Here is a 24,872-nt window from a genome sequence, read left to right as displayed (position 1 = left end):
TATGCTAAAAGAAATAAGCCAAAGACAAAAACTGTATGATCTCACTTGCTTGTGGAATCTAAAAAAATAAAAGAAATGAACAAAGAAACAAACAAAAAAACCAGACTTTCAAATAGAAAGAACAAAATGGTGGTTGCTAGAGGGGAGATGGCTAGGAGGACTGGTAAAATAGGTAAAGAGGATGATGAGGTACAAACTTCCAGTTATAAAATAAATAAGTCACAAAGATGAAAGGTGCAGCATTGGGAATATAGTTAATAATATTATAATTAACATTGGTGACAGATGGGGACTACACTTTTCATGGTGAACACTGAGTAATGCATAGAATTGTTGAATCATTATGCTATATACCTGAAATAAAGCATTGTATGTTAATTATACTTCAGTTAAAAAAAGAGGAAGTCTATTAAACAATTTTATTTAGGAAGTCTATTGTGCATCTTTATAGAAGATGGATTTCAGGTTATCTAGTCCAGAATCGAAGTCTACACTGGTTTTTAAATTGGTGTGATTTTATAATTATAATAATAAATATATTTTGGTCATCACCCAAGGTTCCTGGCACACAGATCCTGAAACTCTTGTAATTTCCTATATAAGAGCTATTGAGACATATAGTATTTAGTTTTGTCCCAAGTCCTGAAACAGCTCCAGAGTGATAAAGGTGAAATAACATCTTTTGTTATTCATAACAAGCCCCTTTCAGCTACACCTGAGTTTAAATTAATGAAATGACTTTTGGAAGCCCCCTAAGGATGGGGGCTGATTGTTAGGGAAACCAACCTTGTGATTTGAAGGTCAGAACTTTCAGCCCTATGTCTCAGACCTACGGGAAGGAGACTGGGGCTGGAGATTTACTTAATCACTAAAGATCAATCATTTAATCAGTTGTGCTTCCATAATGAAGCCTTCATAAAACTGAACTAGGTGCTCAGAGAACTTCCAGATTCATGGAAGCGCTGGGAAGGTGGCATACTTGGAGAGGGCATGGAAGCTGTGTGCTTCCCCATACATTGCTCTTTGCATTTCTTTCATCTGTTCCTGAATTATAGCTTTTTTAATAAACCAATCTGGTAAGTAAACTGTTTTACCGAGTTCTGTGAGCTGCTCTGACAAATTAATTGGACCCTAGGAGGGTGATGTGGGAACCTCTGATTTATAGCCAGTCCTCAGAAGCACAGGGTAACAGCCTGGAACTGTGATTCATATCAGAAATGGGGCAAAGAGGGAGTGCTCTTAAGGGAATGAATTCTTAATGTGTGGGATGTGAAGCTATCTTCTCCAGATAGATAGTGTCAAAACTGAATTGAACTGTAGGACACTGAATTAGGTGTCCAGGGAGTTGGAGAACTGTTATGCTGGGAGAAAAATCCACACACAAATGATTACACAGTGTCAAAAGCACTGAGTAAAGGTGGAACACAGGAGTGTTTCTCCCTAAATAAGCAACATCATAATTTAATCACAGAGAAAACCAGGGTCAACCTGGTCACTTCTGAAACATCTAAGGTGTTGAGAATTGTTGTTGTTATTAGACTGAATGCTGATCTGCATTTTTTATTCCTGTGCAATCAGATTATACATCATCCTTTGCAAATAGCCTTAGGAAGAGCAGAGGTACTTTCCTGCTTGACTTTGGGCTTGACCATGTGACTTGCTTTGGTCAATAAAGTATTAATGGAAGTAACACTAACAGAAGCTTGAAATATGCTTAGATAGTTGGACTTGCCCTTTTGCATTTCTTTTATTGGCATGGCACCATGTTCTTGGTGGCTCCTGGTTCTAGAAGACAGGCATATGGAACAAAACAAAGACTCTGCAATTTGAGTTCATCCTAGAACAGCTGAACTCCAACTGACATGAAGATGGAGAAGAAAGAAATACATGTTGCTAGAAACCACAGAGTTTTGGGTGGTTTTTTACGCACATTACTGTGAAAGTAGCTGGGTTTGCACATGTATATGGTCATTAGTCAAAACCATTAGTCAAATGTAATGGTTTGGTCAGTAGTTCTCAGGCCCTTTCCTAAAGTGGAGCATTTGAAAGGTATTATTCTAAAGGAAGTCTTTTAACCTAAAATTTTCTGTTCTGCTCAAAAGACTAGGTTTAATTAATTATATACTACAATAATACTTACCAATTTGCCTTATAATCTGTCAATAACATCTAATATAAAATAGAGTACCAACCTGGTATTTATCCAAGAAGGAGAGATCTGTGGTTTCATTTAAAAGAACAGAAGATGATGTGACATGAACGTATGGATTTAGTTCTGCAATATGCTGAAGTACAGCTTCAGCTCTAAAAAAACAAAACAAAACAAAACAAACTTCACAATTCTTTCATTCAATATACCCAATCCCTCATACTTCGGACACTTTGATGACATCAGAGAAACCTGAATGTTAGAAAATTTCAAAGGAAATTTGACAAACTATAGAGGATGAAAGAAGATAAGACTTACTTATGTTTACAGATAACTATACAATCTTGAGATGCAGCATACTGTCATATTTCATAGTAAGCCAGAGAATCCCAAAGTGTACTCTTATGGTTCCAAGCCCATTAAATTTTTCAATAATTCAGCCATAATAAAAACCTTTAACAATCTTAAATTCATTTCTAGGTAACAATATTAATATCCTAAAAATTTCACAAATATAAATAAGTATATGTTAGCACTTATTTTTCTACAGTGATGTGAATTTATGGTGATGAGTCAAACAACTATGAATGAACTGGTGTTCTGGACACAGAAAACACTCTAAGTAATTGCAGGAGTAAAAAAAAAAATCCTACAATAATACATCAAAATACCCTATCTTCACCTGTTTCTCATATTAACAACATCATCTTCACAGAGAAAGAAGTTGGTTCCTAGATCCCATGTTTGGCATTTTTCTGTATCATGAATGGTAAGTGCCTTTGAAAAAGAGAAAAATCTTAGTTAAAGTCAGGAATAAGACAACTATCTCCAATACCATTTATATTGTATCAGAATTATCCTGGGTAATTAGACAATACAAAGTAATTAAAAGCTTAAGAACTGGGAAGGATATAAAGTTGGATTCATTCACAGAGGGTAGGACTATATACATCTGGAAACCCAGGAATATTAATGGAAAGACCACTTTAAATCATAAGAGAATTTTAATTTAGGAAAGTACCATGCTATATTAATCAAAATACAAAAAATCAAAAGAACCGACAAAAACAAACATTTCCAACTGCTCTACGTTCAAAGTAAGAAAGATAACTAACTGGAAGGAGCATTTTTTAACTTATATTAGAGATCTGAAAAAGAAATGCATATGGCCCTTTAAAGTATTTAAGCAGGTTCAACCCTGTTCAAGAATGAAATACCTTTTCTCATTCAACAGAATGGCATAAATCCAAAAGTTTGACAATATACTCTATTGGTGAATGAGGTAAATCAGGCATTCTCATATATTATTGGTGGGAATGTATAGTGGCATACCCTCAATGGAAAAGAATTTGGCAATCTCTACCAAAACATGTGCTTTTATTCTTTGACACAACAATCCCACTTTTAAGAATCTACCACAAAGACACACTGGGAAAGATACAAAAAGATATAAGTACAAGCGTATTAACTGTAGCACTATTTGCAATAGAAAAGGATTGAAGATAATAAAAATGTCCACCAGTAAGGAACTGGGTAATAACATATGATACATCCATACAATGTATACCCATGCAGCTATAAAAAAAGAATGAAATGTATGTATTTATCATTAGGGAATAATCCCGGGATATGTTGTTAAGTGATAAGGAACAAGGTGGAGGCAAGTATGGCATTTTATCTAAGAAAGGCAGGTGGGGATAATATATCTATACACACACATACACAGATTTGCGTATTTGTATGTATGCATTTGCTTATGTTTAAAAACACGAAAAAAAGGCAGGCAACCTAATAAGGGAATTGGCTAGAGAGAAGGTAGACTTACCTCAATAAACCTTGCTTTATAATTTCTACTTTGTCTATTTTTTTTTTGAGAGAGGGAGTGCAAGCATGTGGTGGGGGTGGGGGGGTGGGGGTGGGTGGTGGGCATAGAGGGAGAAGGAGAGAGACAGAATCTTAAGCAGGCTTCATGTCCAGTGCAGAGCCCAAGGTGGGACTTGATCTCACAACCCTGAGATCATGACCTGAACTGAAATCAAGAGTTGGACATTTAATCGACTGAGCCACTCAGGCGCCCCTATAATTTCTACTTTGAATTACGTAAGTCTTATAATAGTAAAAGTAAGTTAGATTTTAAAAAGTGATCCCTAAAAATCCACTACCACTACTTTCTAAAAAGTAGTTAATTTGCCTGCCAAATATAGATGGGATTTTTCTCAAGGATAAAAAAAGAAAATCAAAAAGTGATATAACAATTGTATTGTTAACAATATTGAAATTGTTATGCTGAAGTTATTTCATAAATAGGTATAATATAATATAGGATAAAGCAAATACATAATTAGGTCCATATCACTAAGACTCAAACCCTTAAAGTAAGAGAAGAGATACAAATACAAAATCATAAAATTAAAGAGGTAGATATGCTATCATCCTAAACTTGAAACTCAGAAATTTCAGTGTTCACTCATCATCAATTTTCTAGCTCTGTCCACTGAAAAGACTTTACCATCAGTGACAAAGAGTACTAGGGTTGTATCAAAAGGACTCAAGAACTTGATGAAGATCCCAATAAGACAAGATGAAACAATTTAAGCATCAACGAGAATAACAATTACACTGGATCAAAACAAATCAATATGTTTAAATCCATGTTTATCATGATGTTCACATATACACACATGCCACACAAGTTCACTAGTCACTGTTGGGGGATGAAAGGAAACTACTGATTTTGAAAGGGCGAAAAAAAAATCAAGTTTTTATCCTGCCTTTTATACATGTACAAACTACATTTTAGTGAATCTAAATATGTGATGAATGGAAAATTGTGTAAAATATTATTCCAGCTATTAAATCAAAAAGAAATGACAGAATTAGAATATCATTATCCCTAATGAAATAATGAATCTAGGCAATGATCATTAATAGTTAGTAATAATTACAAAAACAAGGCCCACAGATTATGATTTCCTCCTGATGAGAAAACATAAAATTATCTGTGAAGCAGTAGTGCCAAAACAATCGAATCTGAATTTGAATCTCTGGATAGAACTACCAGTTTACAGGAAACGCACGGGCAGAGGTATATGTAATAAATGACCTGGTTTCATTTACAAGTACGTTGTAAGGGGGGAAAAATCAGGGAAGGGAAATCTATACGTTGAAAGCAATCAAGTTCAGTATATGGACTCAACTTGGATGCTGATTAGAACAAAATTTTCATAAGACAATTGGGAAAATTTGAACTCTAGATGTTTGATGATTGAGGTAGGCAGGCTGTAAGACAGCCCCAATAACTTCCAATTCCTGTTACTGGAGCATTCGTGTAATTCCCTTTCCTTACATTCATAAACTAGTGAATTGCTTTTAGCAAACAAGCGTAGATAATGGAATGTCACTTCTGAAATTAGGTTACAAAGGACTGTGATTGTTTTGCTAGTACATCCCTTTCTTGTCTTCTTGATAGCCTACTCTGATGAAGAAAACTACCATATCGTGAGCTCCTATGGAAAGGGTCGTATTTCAAGGAACTGAGGGGAACCTCCAACCAAGAGCCAGTAAGGAATTGAAGTGGGAATGTGAAGTGGAACAACCCTGCCATTGAATCCTGTGAATCACTGTGAGAGCAAGCTTGGGAAGCAGATTCTTTCCCTAGCCTGGAGATGACTGCAGCCCTGCCACTATTGTGATTGGAGCTTCATGAGAGATCCTCAGAGGAATCAGCTAAGTAAGTTGCACACCCTTATAAGTGTTAAGTTGCTAAATTTTGGGGTAATCTGTTTCCAGTAATAGCTAACTAAGACAATGCTGTTAAGGAACTGGCTACATTTTTAGATGTGAGAATGGTATTGTGGTTATGCTTTCGAAAGGCACCCTTATCATTTAGACATATATACTAATATATTTAAGGATGATATAATAGGATGTCTGAGGCTTTTTTTTTATTAGTTTCAGAGGTAGAATTTAGTGATTCATCAGTTGCAAATAACACCTAGTGCTCATTACATCAAGTGCCCTCCTTAATGCCCATCACCCAATTATCCTCCCACCCCTCCCCCAACCCTGTTTGTTTCATAGAGTTCAGGGTCTCTTATGGTTTGCCTCCTTCTCAATTTTCACCTTATTTTATTTTTCCTTCCCTTCCCCTATGTGGATGTCTGAGTTTTATATCAAAATAATTTGGCGGTTGGGGAAGAGTGGGGAATAGGAAAGAGATAACATGGAACAAATTTGTGTATGAGCAGGTAATTGCAGCTGCATGATGGGTACATGGGTACATGTTAAAACTATTCTATTGTCATGTAATTTTGAAATTTTCTGTAATATTAAAAAGAGGAAAATACAGCATTAAAATAATTTTGCTACTAAATGAAGCAGCAGCAATAATTAGGTAAAAGTGTAAACAATATTACTACTAATGATGAGCAAAAAAAAAAGTTCACAAAAAACAATTACTTTAACCAAGGACATTTACTCACTTACCTTAATTCCTGCAAGAACAAGATTCTTTGCTATGAAGGAAAAAGAAAAAGGAATAGCTTAATATCAGGAATGCATATTAGACAGTTTTGATGGAGCTTGGTCACATCTCTGAATAATTTTAACTTTTTTACTATCTAAGAAATACAAGTTCCTTAGAAAATGCAGATGAACAAAAAGGAAATAGTTAAATTTTCTATAATCATACCACGATGAGGTATAATCATACCACAACTTTCAGACAAGTTGTTATAAATATGTGTGTGTGCTCTGTCATAATGAATTAAAGATACAGAAATGATCATTAATGGCTATTAACATCACAAAGAGAAGCAAGAGTCATTGGTTCCTTGTGGAAGAATGTAACAGTATTATGAAACAGTGTTGTCAAGGGGCTCCTAGGTGGCTTAGTTGGTTAAGTGTCTGCCTTTGACTCAGGTAATGATCCCAGGGTCCTGGGATTGAACCTCAGGTCAGGCTCCCTGATCAGTGGGAAGTTGTCCCTCTGCCCCTTCCCCTTGCTTGTGCTTGCTCTTTCTCTCAAATAAGTAAATCTTAAAAAAAAGAAAAAAGAAAAAAAGAAAAAGAAAGAAATGTTGCTAGAAGAACCAAATTTGAATCTTCTCAAGATTTTGGATTTAATTTCCTTTATAGGAAACAATATATACAAGGGAAAGAAATTAAATTCTTTAACTTATGTTGCTCAAAGTGTCATAAAATTATGAATAAAAATACTACTTACCAATTTCCAAACCCAGACCGCCCATACCACTTAAGAAAACATGGGACTTGGCCATCTTCTGCATTGCTGTGTCTCCAAGAACGTACCTCTGTCGACTACAGGTAAAACACAGTGAAAAATTAATTACTTCACCTAAATTACATATCCTTTAAAGTTGTTTGCAAATGAATAGTCTAGCAACTAGATCCTGCCACAGACCTGTTTTTTTTTTTTAAAGATTTTATTTTATTTTATTCGACAGAGATAGAGACAGCCAGCAAGAGAGGGAACACAAGCAGGGGGAGTGGGAGAGGAAGAAGCAGGCTCCCAGTGGAGGAGCCCGATGTGGGGCTCGATCCCATAATGCCGGGATCACGCCCTGAGCCGAAGGCAGACGCCTAACTGCTGTGCCACCCAGGCGCCCCAGACCTATTTTGGATCACTTGCACAGCGTTTAACATTCCTAAATTAATTGCCAAATAATATGACATATTCTGAAAAAACTGAAGCTCTGGCACCACCTTCTCTCACGGCAACAAACAGATGGAGTTGAGTAGGAGTTGTCCTGTTTAGATAGGGAGGACTATGTGCTCTAGACTTGCCACAGTTTCCATCCTGGTCCTTTCATGTATTACCTCAGGGGCCACTATAGGCATCTGAGTCTGTTATCTCCACTTTAAGCCTTTCACTATAAACAGGATTTCTGAAACAAAAAAACTGATTCCCTTCTTGGAGTTTAGATGACTTATAGCAGTTCTGTAACATTATTTCTTTCTTTTTATAAGTAGTATCTACGCCCAACATAGGGCTCAAACTCCCGACCTCAAGATCTAAAGTCACATGCTTTATCAACCGAGCCAGCCAGGTGCCCCCAAACATTACTTTAAATATGAATGCTGATAAAGTATATAAGGGATCTTATTAAGCCATCCATACTAATAGCCACAAGGTAGCATCAGAACGGGAATTTAAAAAAATACATATTGGTGATTTAAAAAAGTCAGATACAATTAACAAAGGCAAAAGAAAGTTAATTTGAAAGAACAGTGATAAACTTGATGCTGTACCAAGTTTTTAAAGATAATGGACATTCCAATGGATTCTTACAAGAATCACTGAAAGATGAATTAAGTACAAATAACTGAACCCTTTGGTTTACAAGTATCTTTTTTGGAATTCACAACATACATGCTGGTTTAATGTATGCTTGGCTAGTATATAGATGTTTATTTAATTTCTGTATTTCCGCCATTTATATTCAATTTAAAAGCCTGAAAAGGGTTTTCTTGTCTAGTCAGAAGAAACTTTATAAACATAAGCTGTTATTTCTTTCCTTATTCCTTTATTTATTTATTTTATATATATATATATATAGAGAGAGAGAGAGAGAAATGGAGAACAAGCAGCAGGAGTGGGAGAGGGAGAAGCAGGCTCCCCGCTTAGCAGGGAGCCCAATGCGGGGCTGGATCCCAGGACCCTGGTATCATGACCTGAGCCCAAGGTAGATGCTTAACCGACTGAGCCAACCACACGCCCCTCCTTCCTTATTTTTGCAAAATATAATAAAATCTAGACTTTTCTTTTTAAATCAGTATTTACCATTTCTGTTTCAGAGATCCAAGTTATCCATCTACTCAGCAAATATTTGCTGAACATCTACTATGGTACATATGGAATTGTATATTATATAGTCTTGCCATCCTTATTTGTGTAACCCTAAGCAATATATTTAAGTTTTGTCTGTTTTGGAACTTTATGTAAGTGGGATCATTTTGAACATTGTCTTCTGTCATGCCTCTTTTGAATGATACTGTATTTATGAGATTTATTTATTATCAATGCATGTGGCTATTCATTAATTTTCAGTTGTTTTATTCTATTGTATTGTACTATTCTACTGTAATAACATACCATAATTTATTCTATAGTTTTGTAGTATGATTTTTTTAAGTTTATTTTTTTTAATAATCTCTATACCCAATTGGGGGGCTCAAACTTAAAACCCTGAGATCAAGAGTCGCATGCTCTTCCAACTGAGCCAGCCAGGCACCCCTGCTATTCTATAGCTTTGGACAGTTACTTATAGTGAGACAATGAGCATTCTTAGATATGTAGATATGTCTCATGATACACATGTGTACAGAGCAGTTTCTACAGAGATATATGTGTGTGTGTGTGTGTGTGTGTGTGTGTGTATAGCATAAAATATCTAGGAGAGGAAATATAGGGATAACTTTATTAGATGATGCCAAACTGTTTTTCTGAAGTGTACCAAATAACTCCACTCCTGCAGTATATCAAAGTCCCTGTAGTTTCACATCCTTAATGTGTAGGAAAAAGTTAACAATAGGTCTTGGTCATTAGCCTGCTTATAAGGCTAGCCCTTGGCTGGTGTCTTCTATTTTCTTTTTTCCTGAAATAAAAACTTACTAGTTTTCAGGTTTTCTTTTCTAAAATACATATGTAAAACTTGAACTGATATTAAACAGCACCCCAAAATTTGATACATTGTACTTTATTATTATTTTCCATTTTTAATTATGATTCTTTTTTGACTTATGGGTTAAGCTTAAGTGTATTTTTAAACTTCTAATTTCATGGGGAATATTCTAGTTATCTTTTGTATTAACTTCTAGCCTAAATGTGTTGTGATTAGATATCACAATCTATATGATTTTACTTTTTTAATATGAGAATTTGCAAATGTTGCAAATGTTCCATGTGCTCTTAAAAAGAATGTATTCAACAGTTGGTTGGATACAATATTCTTTACATATACAATTACATTAATTTTAATAACCATGTTGATGAATTCTATACCCATTCTGATTTTTTTGTCTGCTTGTTCTCTTGATTATTAAAAGCAACATTTAAACCCCTCCACCAACGTAACAGTAAATTTGTCTATTCTTGTATGTCAGTACCTTAACAGTGCTGATACGTAATATCAGAATAAATGAGTGTTTATTATGCACCGCACATTGTTTTAGTGTTTTACTTGTATCAACTCATTTAATCCTCACAAAATTCTACAAGTTCTATTATTATTCCATTTTTACAGAAAGGAAAATTTGAACACAGAGAAATTAATTTATAAATAGTGGAAGTAAGACTCAATTCAGGCAGTCTGGACTTAGCATTTATACTTTTTTTTTTTATTAAATGCATTTTTTAAGGTTTTATTTATTTATTTGAGAGAGAGAGAGAGAGAGAGAGCACAAGCAGGGGAAGTGGGAGAGGGAGAAGCAGGCTCTCCCTGAGCAGGGAGCCTGATTTGAGGCTCAATCCCAGGATGCTGGGATCATGACCTGAGCCGAAGGCAGCCACTTAACTGACTGAGCCACCCGTGTGCCCCAGCATTCATACTCTAAACCACTATGCTACATTGCATGTAGATTAAGCAAGTCAAATCATTCTAATAAGGTTTACTGGAGGAAATAAAAAAAAAAAATCAGTTCCCTGACCTAACTCTTCCCTACTCAGATTCCTATACACCAAAGCAACCACTCTCAATTCTTCTAATATTTACTCCTTTTTTTCCCAGTAATATGCTTATACTTTTCTTGATTTTTCAGTTTTATATGTAACCTATTAACTTCCTAATAACCTGAATAATCTTGTTGAAATACAAATCTGGTCAAATCATTCCCCTGCTTTAAAAACTCCAATGGTTTCTTATTTCCCTTATGATAAAGTCTAGATTCTAGTATTAGTCACAGGGCTGTTCATAAGCTAGTCTCTGCTTGTCTCTTTAGTCTCATCTTTTGTCATTCCTCCATCAAACTCCATGTTCCAGGTGGACTAAAGGTCTTCAGTTCCCCAAACGTGGTATGTTGTCTTTGGCCATCAGACATTTTTCTGGAGTATTCCTCTCCCTTAATATTTTCTGCCTGAGAAACTTCTACTCATCCTCCAGTCTCAGCTTTTACATTACTTTCCCCCTTGATATGTCCCCTGACACCTAAACTTACTCAAGACGGTGCAGGATCATCTTTTATGTGCATCCATGACATCCTACACTCAAGCTATTACAAGATTTATCACAATGTATTTTTGTTATTTGTCTATTTTTTCCTAGGAAACTGTAGATTCCTTAAAGCGGGACCTTTGCTTTATTTACTATTGTAGTCTCAGTGATTAATAGGGCCTGGCACATTATAGGCATATAAAAACAACTTGCTAAATTAATGAAATGAATCAGCACATAAGAACAAAAACAACATGCTTATGTTCTACATAGCAGAGGACTTGAATCCTTTTTTCCTATGTTCTGAGTCACAGGAACTACGTTAAAAAAATGTTTTTCATCTCAGACTTGTTCTCATGAATTAGTCTGAAGACTACTTAGGTAAATAATGAATAGCCATGACACAAACTGGGTTATGAATGACAAAGAACTTACAGACAAAAGAATAAAACAAAGATATATGAATCAAAGTTTTCCAAAAAATCATAAAATCTCAAGAGAGATTCTCAGCAGTCGCCTAAATTATCTACCTTTTCAATGTTTGGCCACCAAGGAAAAGGGTAATAATTAAGTACCTACTTTGTGCTAGGCAATGTCAGGTACTCTGAAATTGACACTTAAATCCTATTAAGTTCATATTGTTAGTAAGTAGTAGAGATGGGATTTAAAGAGCCTAGAGTATAAACTCAAGTCCGGCATTGTTATATTACAGCTTACTCTACTAAGTGGATACTCAAAATATTAGTGAGGTATCCAGTGGAAAGAAATTACCAGGGTTATCTACTCTACTTTTAGATTAGAGAGCCCTATTCATTAAAAATTCTCCCTTTCATCAAAGTATGATATCTCCTTACAGTTTTCACCCAGTAGTCCTAATTTTACCTCCTTGGGGCCATAGGGAACTTGTCTAATCCCTCTTCGATGTGACAGCCCTCCAAACATTTGAAGATGGTATTCAGGTTCCAGAGTCTTCTTTCTCCAGGCTAAACATCTCCAGTTCCTTAAACAATTCCAAACATGACATAATTTTGAGGCCCCCTCAACACTCAAATCACCTTCTTCTGGATGCACTTCAATTATCTTCGCCATGATAAATTTATTAAAATATCTTTCTCATGCCAGGCACTGGCACTGTGTGGGGACCATAATAATAACAACCTCATATGGGTACTATGAGGATTAAATTAAGTAGGATAAAATATATGAAATACTTAGCAGAATGCCTGTGACATTTTATCAAGAGAGAAAGATCAATAATCAAATAATTCTTTATTAAGTACTATATACAAAAGTACCAGAAACTAAAGGAATCTGAAATACAGAAAAGGGAGCAATTATCTCTATTAGTGGAGGTCATGGAAAGCTTCACAAATGAGCTTTATCCAAGCTGAATTCTGAAGACTTAATAGGAATTAATAAATAATCAAAAAAGGAAAAGCATTGGAAAATCATGGAAAAGAATGGCATATAAGAGATACATAATAAATACATTAATACTCTTACTTCTGGCCATGGTGAAGTAACAGGACCAGATTTATCCTCTGCCTGCTTGAACAACTGAAAAGTGGACAATATAAATAACAGATTTCAGACACAGAGAACAGGCATCTCAGGACAGTAATCTCAGAAAAGAAAAACAAATGAGGTGAGCTTTATGAATGCCCTAGCTACCAAGTTTCCAGGCTGCAGTGCAGGAAGGGAACCTAAACAGAACTTGGTGGTCCCCCGAATTGATGAGACAGGGCTGTTGAATTCAAGAAGGCTAAAATTTGAAAGCAGAGAGATGCACTCAGAGAGCACCAGAGATCTGTAGAGGGTTCTCCTTGAGTCTTTAGCTGAGAAAGATCAGCAAATGCATATAAGGAAACAACCTCAAGCTGGAGCAAGAAACACCTGAGAGGGGCTTGTGAAACAATGATGGTTGTTTAAACAGGACCAGAAATAGCTTGTGTTCCTCTCCAGCCAAGTGGAAAATCTGGATAGAATACTCAGAGGAATATATCAATAATGGGCAAAAATTAGCCTCAGACCTAAGTCACCTCTAATCTCGTCTAACAAAGCTTAAAAGCAAGCTTTGAAAAAATAAAACTGTTTTTCAAGTAATTTAACTGCGTCTCTCAACAAAGCTCAAGAATATTTAAAGGAATTCAAAATGAAAAAGGTAAAATTCACAATATCTGGCATATATTAAAAAATTACCAGGTATGCAAAGAAGTAGAGAAATACAATTCATGATGAATAGAAAAACTGACAATAGAACAGACTTAGGAATGACATAGATGATAGACTTTATAGACACATATGTTAAAATAATTATAAAATATAATCCATATGTTCAAAAAGGTAGAGGAAAGCATGAGCAGCAAGACCTCTAAAGATAAAAACCATAGTAAATAAGATGGAAATATATATTGGATGGAATTAATAGACTCAATTTTGCAGAAGTGAACTTGAAGATAACAGCAATAGAAACTTTCCGAAATGAAACACAGAGACTGACTAAAAACCCAAAGAGCCCACAGCATAAATGAGTTGTGGAATAAGAATGAGAGTCCCTGAAAGAGAATGGAGAAAAAGAGAGATAAAAATATATTTAAAGATCTAATGACTAAAATTTTTCCAGAAATACAATCAACTCACAGACCACAATGTGAACAAATCCAAGAATAAGAAATATGAAGGAAACTACACCAAGGCGTATCATAATTGTTTAAACCATGACAAAGAGATAATATAAAAAGCAATCAGGGAAAATAGGGCACATTATTTACAGAGGAAAGATAAGAATGACAGTTGATTTTCTCCCAGGAAGCACTACAGATCAGAAACGGTGGCCCAACATTTTAAAAGCACTGAAAGGAAAAAACTGTCAATGTGGAATTCTATACTCAATTTAAAAAAAGAAAGTAAAGAGTTTTTCAGACATACAAAAACTGAAAGAATTCACTGCTGACAGACCTTCACAATAAGAAATGTTACACTAAATCCTCAGGGAGGTGGAAAATGACACTAGATGGAAATCTTAACTTACACAAAGGAAAAGAGAATACCAGAAATGACAAATATAATAATAAATATAAAAACCCTTTCTTGTTATTTAAAAATCTCTTTTAAAGATAGCTGACTAAGCCCAAAACAATAATGAATTGCAAATTTGTAAAATATGTAGAAGTAAAATGTAAGATAACAGTAAGTGAAATCCTGGGATAGGAGAAATGGAAGTATATTGTTGTAACATTCCTATACCATACAGAAAGTGATAGAATAGTATTTTAACATACACTGTAATATATTAAAGATATATACTACATACCATGAAGTAATCAAAAAACAAAAGTACAGTAATATGCCAACAAAGGAGATGAAATATCATAATAAAAAATGCTCAACTATTAAAAAAAAAAACAGAAAAAATGGAAAACCAGTAAGAGGTCAGACATTACAAAGCAAAATGGTATCAGTATTTCACATTAAATGTAAATGGTCTAACAACTCCAATTAAAAGACAAAGATTGGCAGATTGAATAAAAAGAAAAACCCAACTATATTCTATTTACAAAGAGCCAAATTTAAATACACAAATAAGATGAGTATACAAATAGGAATAAATCAGTATAAAAAGATAAACCATGCTACCAATAACCAAGAGAAAACTGGAGTGGCTCTATCAATATTAGACAAATAGATTTCAGAACAAAGAAAACCACCAGGATAAAGAGGGCCATTTCAAAATGATAAAGGGTCAATACATCAATACATCAAGGGGACATAACAATTCTAAAAGTTTATGCACTAATAAAAGAGGTTCAAACTATACAAAGCAAAAACTGATAGAACTGAAATGAGAAATGTTCAAACACAAAATGAAAGACAACACCCCTTTCTCAATAATTGGTATAAAGACTAGACAGAAAATCAATTATGATATAGAATACCTGAAAAACACTATCAATCAATTTGACATTGATAGGACAACCCAACAAACAACAGAACAGACATTCTTTTAAATGCATATAGAACAATGACAAGATAGACCATATTCTGTAGCAAAACACTAAGAAAAAAAAAAAAAAAACCCAAAACAACAAAGTCATGCAAAGCTTATCCACTGATACCAATGGAACTGAATTAGAGATTAACAACAGAAAGATCTCTGAAAAATCTCTCAATATTTGGAAGCCAAATAATACACTTCTAAATAACATTTGAGTCAAAAAAAAAGTTACAAATTTTTCTGAACAGAATGAAAATGACATATCTGTGAGATACATATACTGCAGTATTTAGAGGGACATTTTTAGCATGAAATAGACATATTACTAACGAATAACGGGCTCAAAAATTGATTATCTCACCTCCCACTTTAAGAAACTAAAAAAAGAACATCACATCAGCAATAGAAAGGATAAAAACCATTATGATCATTTCAATGGATGCAGAAAAAGCATTTGACAAAGTACAACATCCATTCATGATTAAAACCCTCAACAAAGTGGTGTAGAGGGGAACATATCTCAACATAATAAAGACTTTATATGAAAAACCCACAATGAACATCATACTTGATGGGAAAAAAACAAGAGCTTTTCCCCTAAGGTCAGGAATAAGACAAAGATATTCACTCTCACCACTTTTATTCAAACACAGTACTAAAAGTGCTAGCCACAGCAATCAGAGAACAAAACGAAATAAAAGGCATCCAAATTGGTAAGAATTGATAAGAAGCAAAACTTCCACTATTTGCAGATGATATGATACTATATATAGAAAACCATTAAGACTCCACCAAAAAACTAGAACTGACACATGAATTCAGTAAAGCTGCAGGATGCAAAAATCAACATACAGAAATCTGTTGCATTTCTATACACTAATAATCAAGCAGCAAAAAGAAATTAAGAAAAAAATCCCATTTACAACTGCACCAAGAATAATAAAATACCTAGGAATAAACTTAACCAAAGAAATGAAAGACCTGTACTGACAAGTATAAAACACTGATGAAATAAATTGAAATTAAAGACATTTCATGGTCATGGATTGAAAGAAAATGGTTAAAATGTCTATACTACCAAAGCAATCTACAGATTTAGATTCCCTATCAAAATACTAACAGCATTTTCACAGGACTACAACAAACAACCCTAAAATTTGTATGGAACCACAAAAGACCCCCAAAAGCCAAAGCAATCTTGAAAAAGAAAAACAAAACTGGAGGTATCACAATTTCAGACATCAAGTTGTTATTACAAAGCTGTAGTAATCAAAACTGTATGGTAGTGGCACAAAAATTAAAACACAGATCAATGGAACAGAACAGAAAACCCAGAAATGAACTCAACAATTATATGGTCTGTTAATCTTCAACAAAGGAGAAAAGAATATCCAATGGGAAAAAAGACAGTCTCTTCAACAAATGGTGTTGGGAAAACTGGACAGCAACGTGCAAAAGAATGAAACTGGACCACTTTCTTACAGCAAACACAAAAATAAATTCAAAATGGATAAAAGATCTAAACGTGAGACCTGAAACCATAAAAATCCTAGAAGAGAGCACAGCAGTAATGTCTCTGACACTGGCCATAGGAACATTTTTCCAGATGTCTCCTGAGGCAAGGGATAAAAAAGTAAACATAAACTCTGGAACTAAAACAAAATAAAACCTTCTGCAGTGAAGGAAATAATCAACAAAACTAAAAAAGCAGCCTACTGAGTGGGACAAGATATTTGCAAATGACACACCTGATAAAGGGTTAGTATACAAAATATATAAAGAACTCATACACAACACCCTCAACCCCCCAAATAATCCAATTTAAAAATGGGCAGAGGACATGAATAAACTTTTCTCCAAAGACAACATACAGATGGCTAACAGACACATGAAAAGATGCTTAAAGTCACTCATCATTAGGGAAATGCAAAATCAAAACTACAATGAGATATCATCTCACACCTCTCAGAACAGCTCTAATCAAAAAAACACGAGAAACAAGTGTTCGTGAGGATGTGGAGAAAAAGGCACCCTCATGCACTGTTTGTGGGAATGCAAGCTGGTGTAACCACTGTGGAAAACAGTATGGAAGTTCCTCAGAAAGTTAAAAATAGAACTATTCTACTATCCATTAATCAAACTACTGGTTATTTACCCATAAAATACAAAAACACTAACTCAAAGAAATACATGCACCTCTGTTTCTTGCAGCATTATTTATAATAGCCAAATTATGGAAGTAGCCCAACTGTCCATTGATAGATGAATGGATAAAGAAAATGTGGTATATATATAAAATGGGATTATCATTCAGCCATAAAAAAGAATGAAATTATGTCATTTCCTATAACATGGATGGAGCCAGAGTATAAGGATAAGCAGAGTAAGACAGAGAAGGGCAAATACTATATGATTTCACTCACGTGGAATTTAAGAAACAACAAATTCAAGAAAAAGAAACAGACTATGGGGAACAAACCAATGGTTACTGGACGGAGGGTGTGTATGTGTGTGTGGGGTGAAACAGGTGATAGGGATTTAAGAGTATACTTTATCCTGATGAGCACTGAATAACGTATAGAATTGCTGAATCACTATACTGTACACCTGAAACTAATATAACACTGTGTACAGTTAATTGCACTGGAATTTAAATAAAAACTTAATTAAAAAAGAAATTAGAAAAACAAAGCAAATTGATATCAAAGTAAGCAGGAGAAAAATCCCAAAAAGAAGAGAAATCACCAAGATACAAAACAGAAAAATAATATGGAACTAAAAGCTGGTTCTTTGAGAATAAAATAAAATCAATAAACCTCTAGCTGGAATGATCAGAAAAAAGACAAATTATCAGTAATAGAAATGAGTGAAGGAACATCATTTCTGATTCTACAGACATTAAGAAGGGTATTCAGGGAAAATTACAAACAGTTTTACGCCACTAAATTCAACCACTAAGATACAAACATACTCTCCGAAAGAGACAAAATCTCAAAGCTCACTCAAAAAGAAAGGCAATTAACTCTTAAACAATGTTGAAGTTAGGGGCACCAACCCTCCACAGTCAAAAATCTGTGCATAACTTCTGACTCACAAAAACTTATCTAATAATAGCCTACTGTTGGCTGGAAGCTTCACCTGTAACAAAAACAGTCAATTAACATGTTTTGTAACTTCTGTGTACTATACACCATATTCTTATAATGAAGTAAGCTACAGAAAATGTTATTAAGAAAAATCATAAGGAAAATACATTTACAGTACTGTACTGTATTTATTGGTACTGTAAATTATGTTTATAAAATGAATCATCTGTACCTATATCAATGTTGTCTTACATGATACAAAACACTGTAGATGTTATATGTATTATTAACATCAGACATTAAAAATAAAAAGATAACATGAAAAAGAATCCATATTTATTTATAAGTTTAATAATCCATGTATTTAAAAACAAAGCAGCAGCAATGGGATTGCTTTTGGCAGCCTAGCTTATTTACTAATGAGTAAATCTTTACAAAATTTTCATGGCATATATTACTGTAGTCAAACATCTAGACAGTACTGGAAACTTTGTTACATTTTCTAAAAAACCCACCTACTTGTAATGAGAAGCTGATAAGCAGTTTCTCCAATGATGAGAGAGAGGGGGTCATACTGTGGAATAATGCAATTCTTTGAAAGTAAAGATACGAAACAGTAAGATAACATGTTAATTTTGAATTACATATTCATCTTATGCCTATGTAAGGACAGGCTACCCACTTTTTATATGATGTTCTACGCAATGAATACTTAGATGATGATGATGACACATAAATGTCTCATACAGTTCTTTCGGTACAGTTTTTCACACACTCACAACAGATCGGTTTATTAACTGTGCAGCATGGTGATCATTTACTATTCATTAAGTGGAAGCTGATCATAAGGGTCTTCATTCTGATTGTCTTCACACTGAAGAGGAGGAGGAGGAGGAGGAGGAGGAGCAGCAGCAGCAGCGGTGGTCTTGCTGCCCAGGGTAGCAGAGGTGGAAGAAGTGGAGGAGGAGAAAGGGTAGGCAAGACATACAAGCACATTCAGTGTAACTTTATGGAAATACATCATGATTTGTCTATTTTTTGCTTTTTTATTTCTCTAAATATGTTTTTACTTGGTACCAATCCTTTTCTCACAATACGCTTTAGTTTCAGTGCCCGAATTACAGAAGGGTCCATGCCATAAAAGAAGTCAAAAGCAGTCTTGAATAATTAGAAATCTTCTGCCAGATTATCAAATGTCAATTTGTTTTCTGGCAGTGTTTCTTCTACATCTTCTTCCACATCACCTGGTACTGTTTTGGAAGTACTCATTTCCATCAAGTCATTTTCTTTCTTTTTTTTTTTTTAAAGATTTTATTTATTTATTCAACAGAGATAGAGACAGCCAGTGAGAGAGGGAACACAAACAGGGGGAGTGGGAGAGGAAGAAGCAGGCTCATAGCGGAAGAGCCTGATGTGGGGCTTGATCCCATAATGCCGGGATCACGCCCTGAGCCAAAGGCAGACGCTTAACCGCTGTGCCACCCAGGTGCCCCCATCAAGTCATTTTCTGTTAATTCCTCTGGTATGGTGTCTATTAGCTCTTGAATTTCTCCAAAATCTATAACCTGAAACCCATCACCTGCCCCCACCCTTCTTTTTTTTTTTACCATAGCTACAATCTCTTCCCTAATTTCCTTGATTCGCTCTGTCATAAATCCTATGAAGTCATGTACAACATCTATACACAGTTTTCTCCAGTAGGAATTTACTGTTCTGGGCCTAAATCCTTTGCTGGCATTTTCTATAATAATGATATCTTCAATGCTGTAATCCTTCCCAAGATGTTCTCTTTGCTGGGTTTCTATCCCATGGCATTAACAATCCTTTCAATAGAGTACCATGTGTAATGAGCCTTACAGGTCCTTATGACCCCCTGATCTAGAGGTTGAATTAGAGACGTATTTGGGGGGCAAGGAGACCACTTTGATGCCTTTCGTATTGAACTCATAGGGTTCTGGGTGGCCAACAGCACCGTCCAATATCAAAAGAATTTTAACAGACAGTCCCTTACTGGCAAGGTACTTCCTAACTTCAGGGACAAAACATCAATGGAACCAATTCAGAATAAAGAGTTTTACTGTCCAGGCCTTCTTGCTGTACAACCAAAAGACTAGTGGCTGGTGTTTACTTTTTCCCTCTAAGGCTCAAGGGTGGAGGGGGGGCAGTTAGCAGCTTTATAGGTAAGGGCAGTGCTCATCATAAACACAACTGCATTTGCATAAAATAGTTGAGTGAGCCTATCTCTTCCTGCCTTAAGTCCTGGTGCTTGTTTCTCTTCCTTACCAATGAATGTTCTTTGTGGCATTGTTTTTTCCAGAACAGGACACTTTCATCTGCATTAAAAAACTGCTCAGGTAGATATTCTTTCTCCACAATGATTTTCTGAAAGCCATCTGGAACTCAACTGCTGCCTCTTGTTCAGCAAGTGCTTCTTCCTGTTATCTTGACATTTCTTAAGCCAAGTCCATGTCTAAATTATCAAACCATCCTTTGCTGGCATTAAATTCTCCAGCTTTAGATCCTTCACCTTCTTTTTGCTTTAAGTTGTCTTATAATGACTTTGTTTTTTCTCAAATCATATTAGAGTGTATAAGCATGTTTTTCTTAGAGCAACTCTCATACCCACATAAAAGCTGCATTTTCAATACAAGATAAAAAGGAATTTTGCAAAAAGTACAAGATTTTTGTGCCTGCTGGTGGAGCTGCAGCTTCAGCTTCACAAACTTCCTTTTCTTCCTCCCTTCCTTCCTATCTCTCAACAATGGTCCTTAATGCTACATTTAATTATCTTGAAATGGCAGGCAACCACAGCTACCGACTTCAATCTATGGTACGTATCAGGTAGTTCAACTTTTTCTTGTAATGTCATGGCTTTTCTCTACTTCTAGGGAGCACTTCTAGCATCATTGGTGACACTGTAGGGGACCCACTGTGTTATTCAAGGTTTACAGTATTCCACTAAACACAATGAAAAATATGTGAGAACCGTGAGGTCACTTTTTACTGAGATACACAATTTACTGAAGAGAGAAACTGCTCACACTAAGATGATTAGCATCACATGGTGTTTTAAGGGGATACTTGCCAACACTTGAGCTTACCACAATGGCAACAGGAGGTGGCTACAAAATTATAACACTAGGATAGTATGCACTACAGTTAATTTTTATGTAGTTATGATTTTTTAAAGTTTTTAATTCCCACCAGTTAACATACAGTGATATATTAGCTATGCAGTTACGAATTAGTACTGAATTTTTATGTTGGTTTACCTTTCTCTTGACTATAAATGGCACCATGTATATTCTGTGTTTGTTTGCATAAGTTTTGATAAATTTTTTAAATAATAGATTTGTGTGTATTTTATGGTAGTAAATGATAAAACAGACTAGTTTCTACATATATTTTATACATTCATGACATACCTTTTTGTTAATTTTTAAGTATTTCTAGGCTGTGTGGTTTGCATTTTTTCAAATTGTTGCAAATTTTCAAAAAAATTTCTAATATATTTATTGAAAAAAATCCACATGGATCTGAGCTAAGGGTCAATTGTATATTACCTGAATGTTACCATGTCTATTAGATGTTAAAAAGTTTCCCACAAAGAAAACTCGAAACTCCATTGTTATTTCCACCAAAAATTTAAGGAAAAATAATACCAATTCTACACATACTTTCTAGAAATTTGAAGAAATACTCAGTTCATTCTATGAGATCAGCATTACCCTGGTATCAAAACACAAAATCACTGAATTAAAAAACACTCCACAACAATATCCCTCACATACACGGATTCAAAAATTCTTTTTTTTCCTTTTTTTAATATAAGTTCAACTAATTAACATATAGAGTATTATTAGTTTCAGAGGTTGTGTTCAGTGATTCATCTGTCTTAGGTAACCAGAAGCAAAAATTCTTAACAGAATTTTTACACATAAATGTAAAAGTACATCATGACCAAATTAGTTTTATCCTAGAATTGGAATGCAAGGGTTGTATAATAATCTAAGAGCCATCATTATAATTCACTACATTAAAAGACTAAAAGAAAATCCATATGATCACCTCAATGAATGAAGAAAAAGTGTTTGACAAACTAGATACCCATTTCTGACTTAAAAAAAAAAACCCAAAACAAAACTCTATGCAAACTAGCAACAGAAGGAAATTTCCTCAGCTTAATAAAAGGAATCTATGAAAAGCCTACAGCTAACAAAATATCCCACCATGGAAGAATGAATGTTTTCCAATGAACATCAAGAACAAAGTGATGTTGTCCACCTTTTCCACTTCCACTTAACATTGTATTGGATCCTCCAATCAGTGTGATAAGACAAAGAAACAAAGGCATCTGGAATGGAAAGGAGGAAGTAAAACTTCTTTATTTTCAAACAACATGACTGTTAGAAAAATCCTATGGAGTTTACAAAAAAATTTACTAGAATTGTGAGTAAGTTTAGCAAGCTTGTTGGATAAGTATAATTAATCAAAAATCAATTGAGCTTGAATTTAAGAATAATGAATAACTGGTAACTGAAATTTAAAAATGACCATTTGCAATAGTATAAAAATGCAAATTACTTAGGGATAAATTTGATAAAAGCTGTCTAAGATCTCCACACTGGTAATTATATAACACTACTAGGAGAGACTAAAGAAATAAATTGACAGACATACCATCCATTAATAATGGATCTTAAAATTCAATAATGTCAAAATGTCGATATTCCCAGAACTGAACATCAGATTCAACACAAACTCAAACCAAATTCCAGTAGGATTTTTTTTTTTAAAGAATAGACAAGCTGATGCTAAAATGTATGTGGAAATTCAAAGGACACAGAAGACCCAAAACAACTCTGCAAAAGAAGATCAAAGTTGGTGGAATTACACTCCCAGATTCCAAGATTTATGACAGGGCTATGGTAAGCAAGGAGATGTGATGTTGTTGTAAAGTGAAACATACAGATCACTGAAAAAGAAAATTCCAGAAATAAATAAACAGATATATACTCTTTTGAATTGTGCCAAAGGCAGATACCCAGGGAATTCTAAGAGGATGGATAATCTTCAACTGGGGTGCTAAAACATTAGTGCTTTTTGGAAAAAAATAAATTCTGACCTTCACTTCACATTATATAAAAATTAACTTAAAATGGATCATAAACTTAAGTTTAAGAGTTAATACTATGAAACTTCAAGAAGATAACATCAGAGAAAATCTTTGCATCCTTGAGTTTTTGCCAACATTTAAAAAATAGGACAAAAAACACATTAATTATGTCTGATCAGAATTAAAAATTTTGCTCTGCCAAAGACATTATTATGAAAAGTAAAAGACAAGCCACAAACTAGAAGAAAATATATGCAACCATATATGTAACAAAGGACATGATATATATAGTATATAAAGAACTCATTAAGACAGACAAGCTAGTAAAAAAAAGAGATGCAAAAGATTTATAGATATTTCCCTAAAGATAGGTAGCAAATAGGCTCATGAAAAGATGCCCATGATCATTAGTCATTATGGAAATACAAATTAAAACCACAATGTAATACTACTATACACGTACTAGAAAGCCTAAAATTAAAAAAGACCTGACCATTTCAGTTGGTGAGTAAATATGTGGGGTAACTCAAACTCTCATACGCTACTGGTAGAAATGTAAAATGGTACAACTGCTTTGGAAAATAGCTTGGCATTTCTTAAAAAGTTAAAAATACATTTACCATACCTCCCAGACATTTACTTCTAGGTACTTATCAAAGAGTGAACGAAAACATATATTGACCCTAAAACTCATATATAAATTCTCATAGCAGCCTTATTTGTAATAACGCAAACCTGGAAACAACCCAAATGCTTATCAACAGTTAGGGAAGGAAAAGTAAGAAAAACAGAGAGGGAAGCAAACCATAAGAGACTCCTAACTATAGGGAACAAACTGAGGATTGCTGGAGGGGAGGCGGGTAGGGGGATGGGGCAACTGGGTGATGGGCATTAAGGAGGGCACTTGAAATAATGAGCACTGGGTGTTGTATGCAACTCATGAATCACTGAATTCCACCTCTGAAACTAATAATACAGTATATGTTACTTAAATTGAATTTAAGTTAAAAAAATTTTTAAAAATGGTTAAATAGAATGTAGTATATCCATATGCTAGAATACAACTCAGCAATAAAAAGGAACAAACTACTGGTAAAACAATATAGACAAATTTCAAAATTATTATGCTTAGTGAAAGAAACCAGACCCTCTCCCCCCCAAAAAGGTACATACAGTACAATTTCATTTATATAAAATTCTAGAAAATGCAAAGTATTCTATAGTGACAAAAAGCTGATCAGTAGTTGCCTGGGGAAATGGTGAATGGAGAGAGAAAGGAGGAGGGATTACAAAGGGGCACAAAGAAAATGTTCGGGTGTGATGGATATATTCATTATCTGTATTACAATGGTGATTT

The 24,872-nt window shown here is 34.5% G+C and overlaps 1 protein-coding gene across 1 annotated transcript in view; it reads right to left on the bottom strand.

Moving 5' to 3' along the window:
- The window catches only part of UBA6 (ubiquitin like modifier activating enzyme 6), a 92,074-nt gene that overhangs the window by 59,924 nt on the left and 7,278 nt on the right, over positions 1–24,872 (bottom strand). Inside the window, exons 3-6 of the mRNA XM_045771498.2 lie at positions 7,374–7,468; positions 6,635–6,663; positions 2,832–2,926; positions 2,193–2,304 (exon numbers count right to left, since the gene is read on the bottom strand). Coding sequence (XP_045627454.2) covers positions 2,193–2,304; positions 2,832–2,926; positions 6,635–6,663; positions 7,374–7,468 — 331 coding nt within the window. The remainder of the gene's footprint in view (positions 1–2,192; positions 2,305–2,831; positions 2,927–6,634; positions 6,664–7,373; positions 7,469–24,872) is intronic.

This window comes from Ursus americanus, chromosome 8 (genome assembly GCF_024610735.1).
Source record: "Ursus americanus isolate L20-20 chromosome 8, mUrsAme1.1.p, whole genome shotgun sequence".
Taxonomy (NCBI): Eukaryota; Metazoa; Chordata; class Mammalia; order Carnivora; family Ursidae; genus Ursus; species Ursus americanus.
Note: the sequence above shows the minus strand (reverse complement) of the source record. Positions and strands in the feature narration are given on the sequence as shown.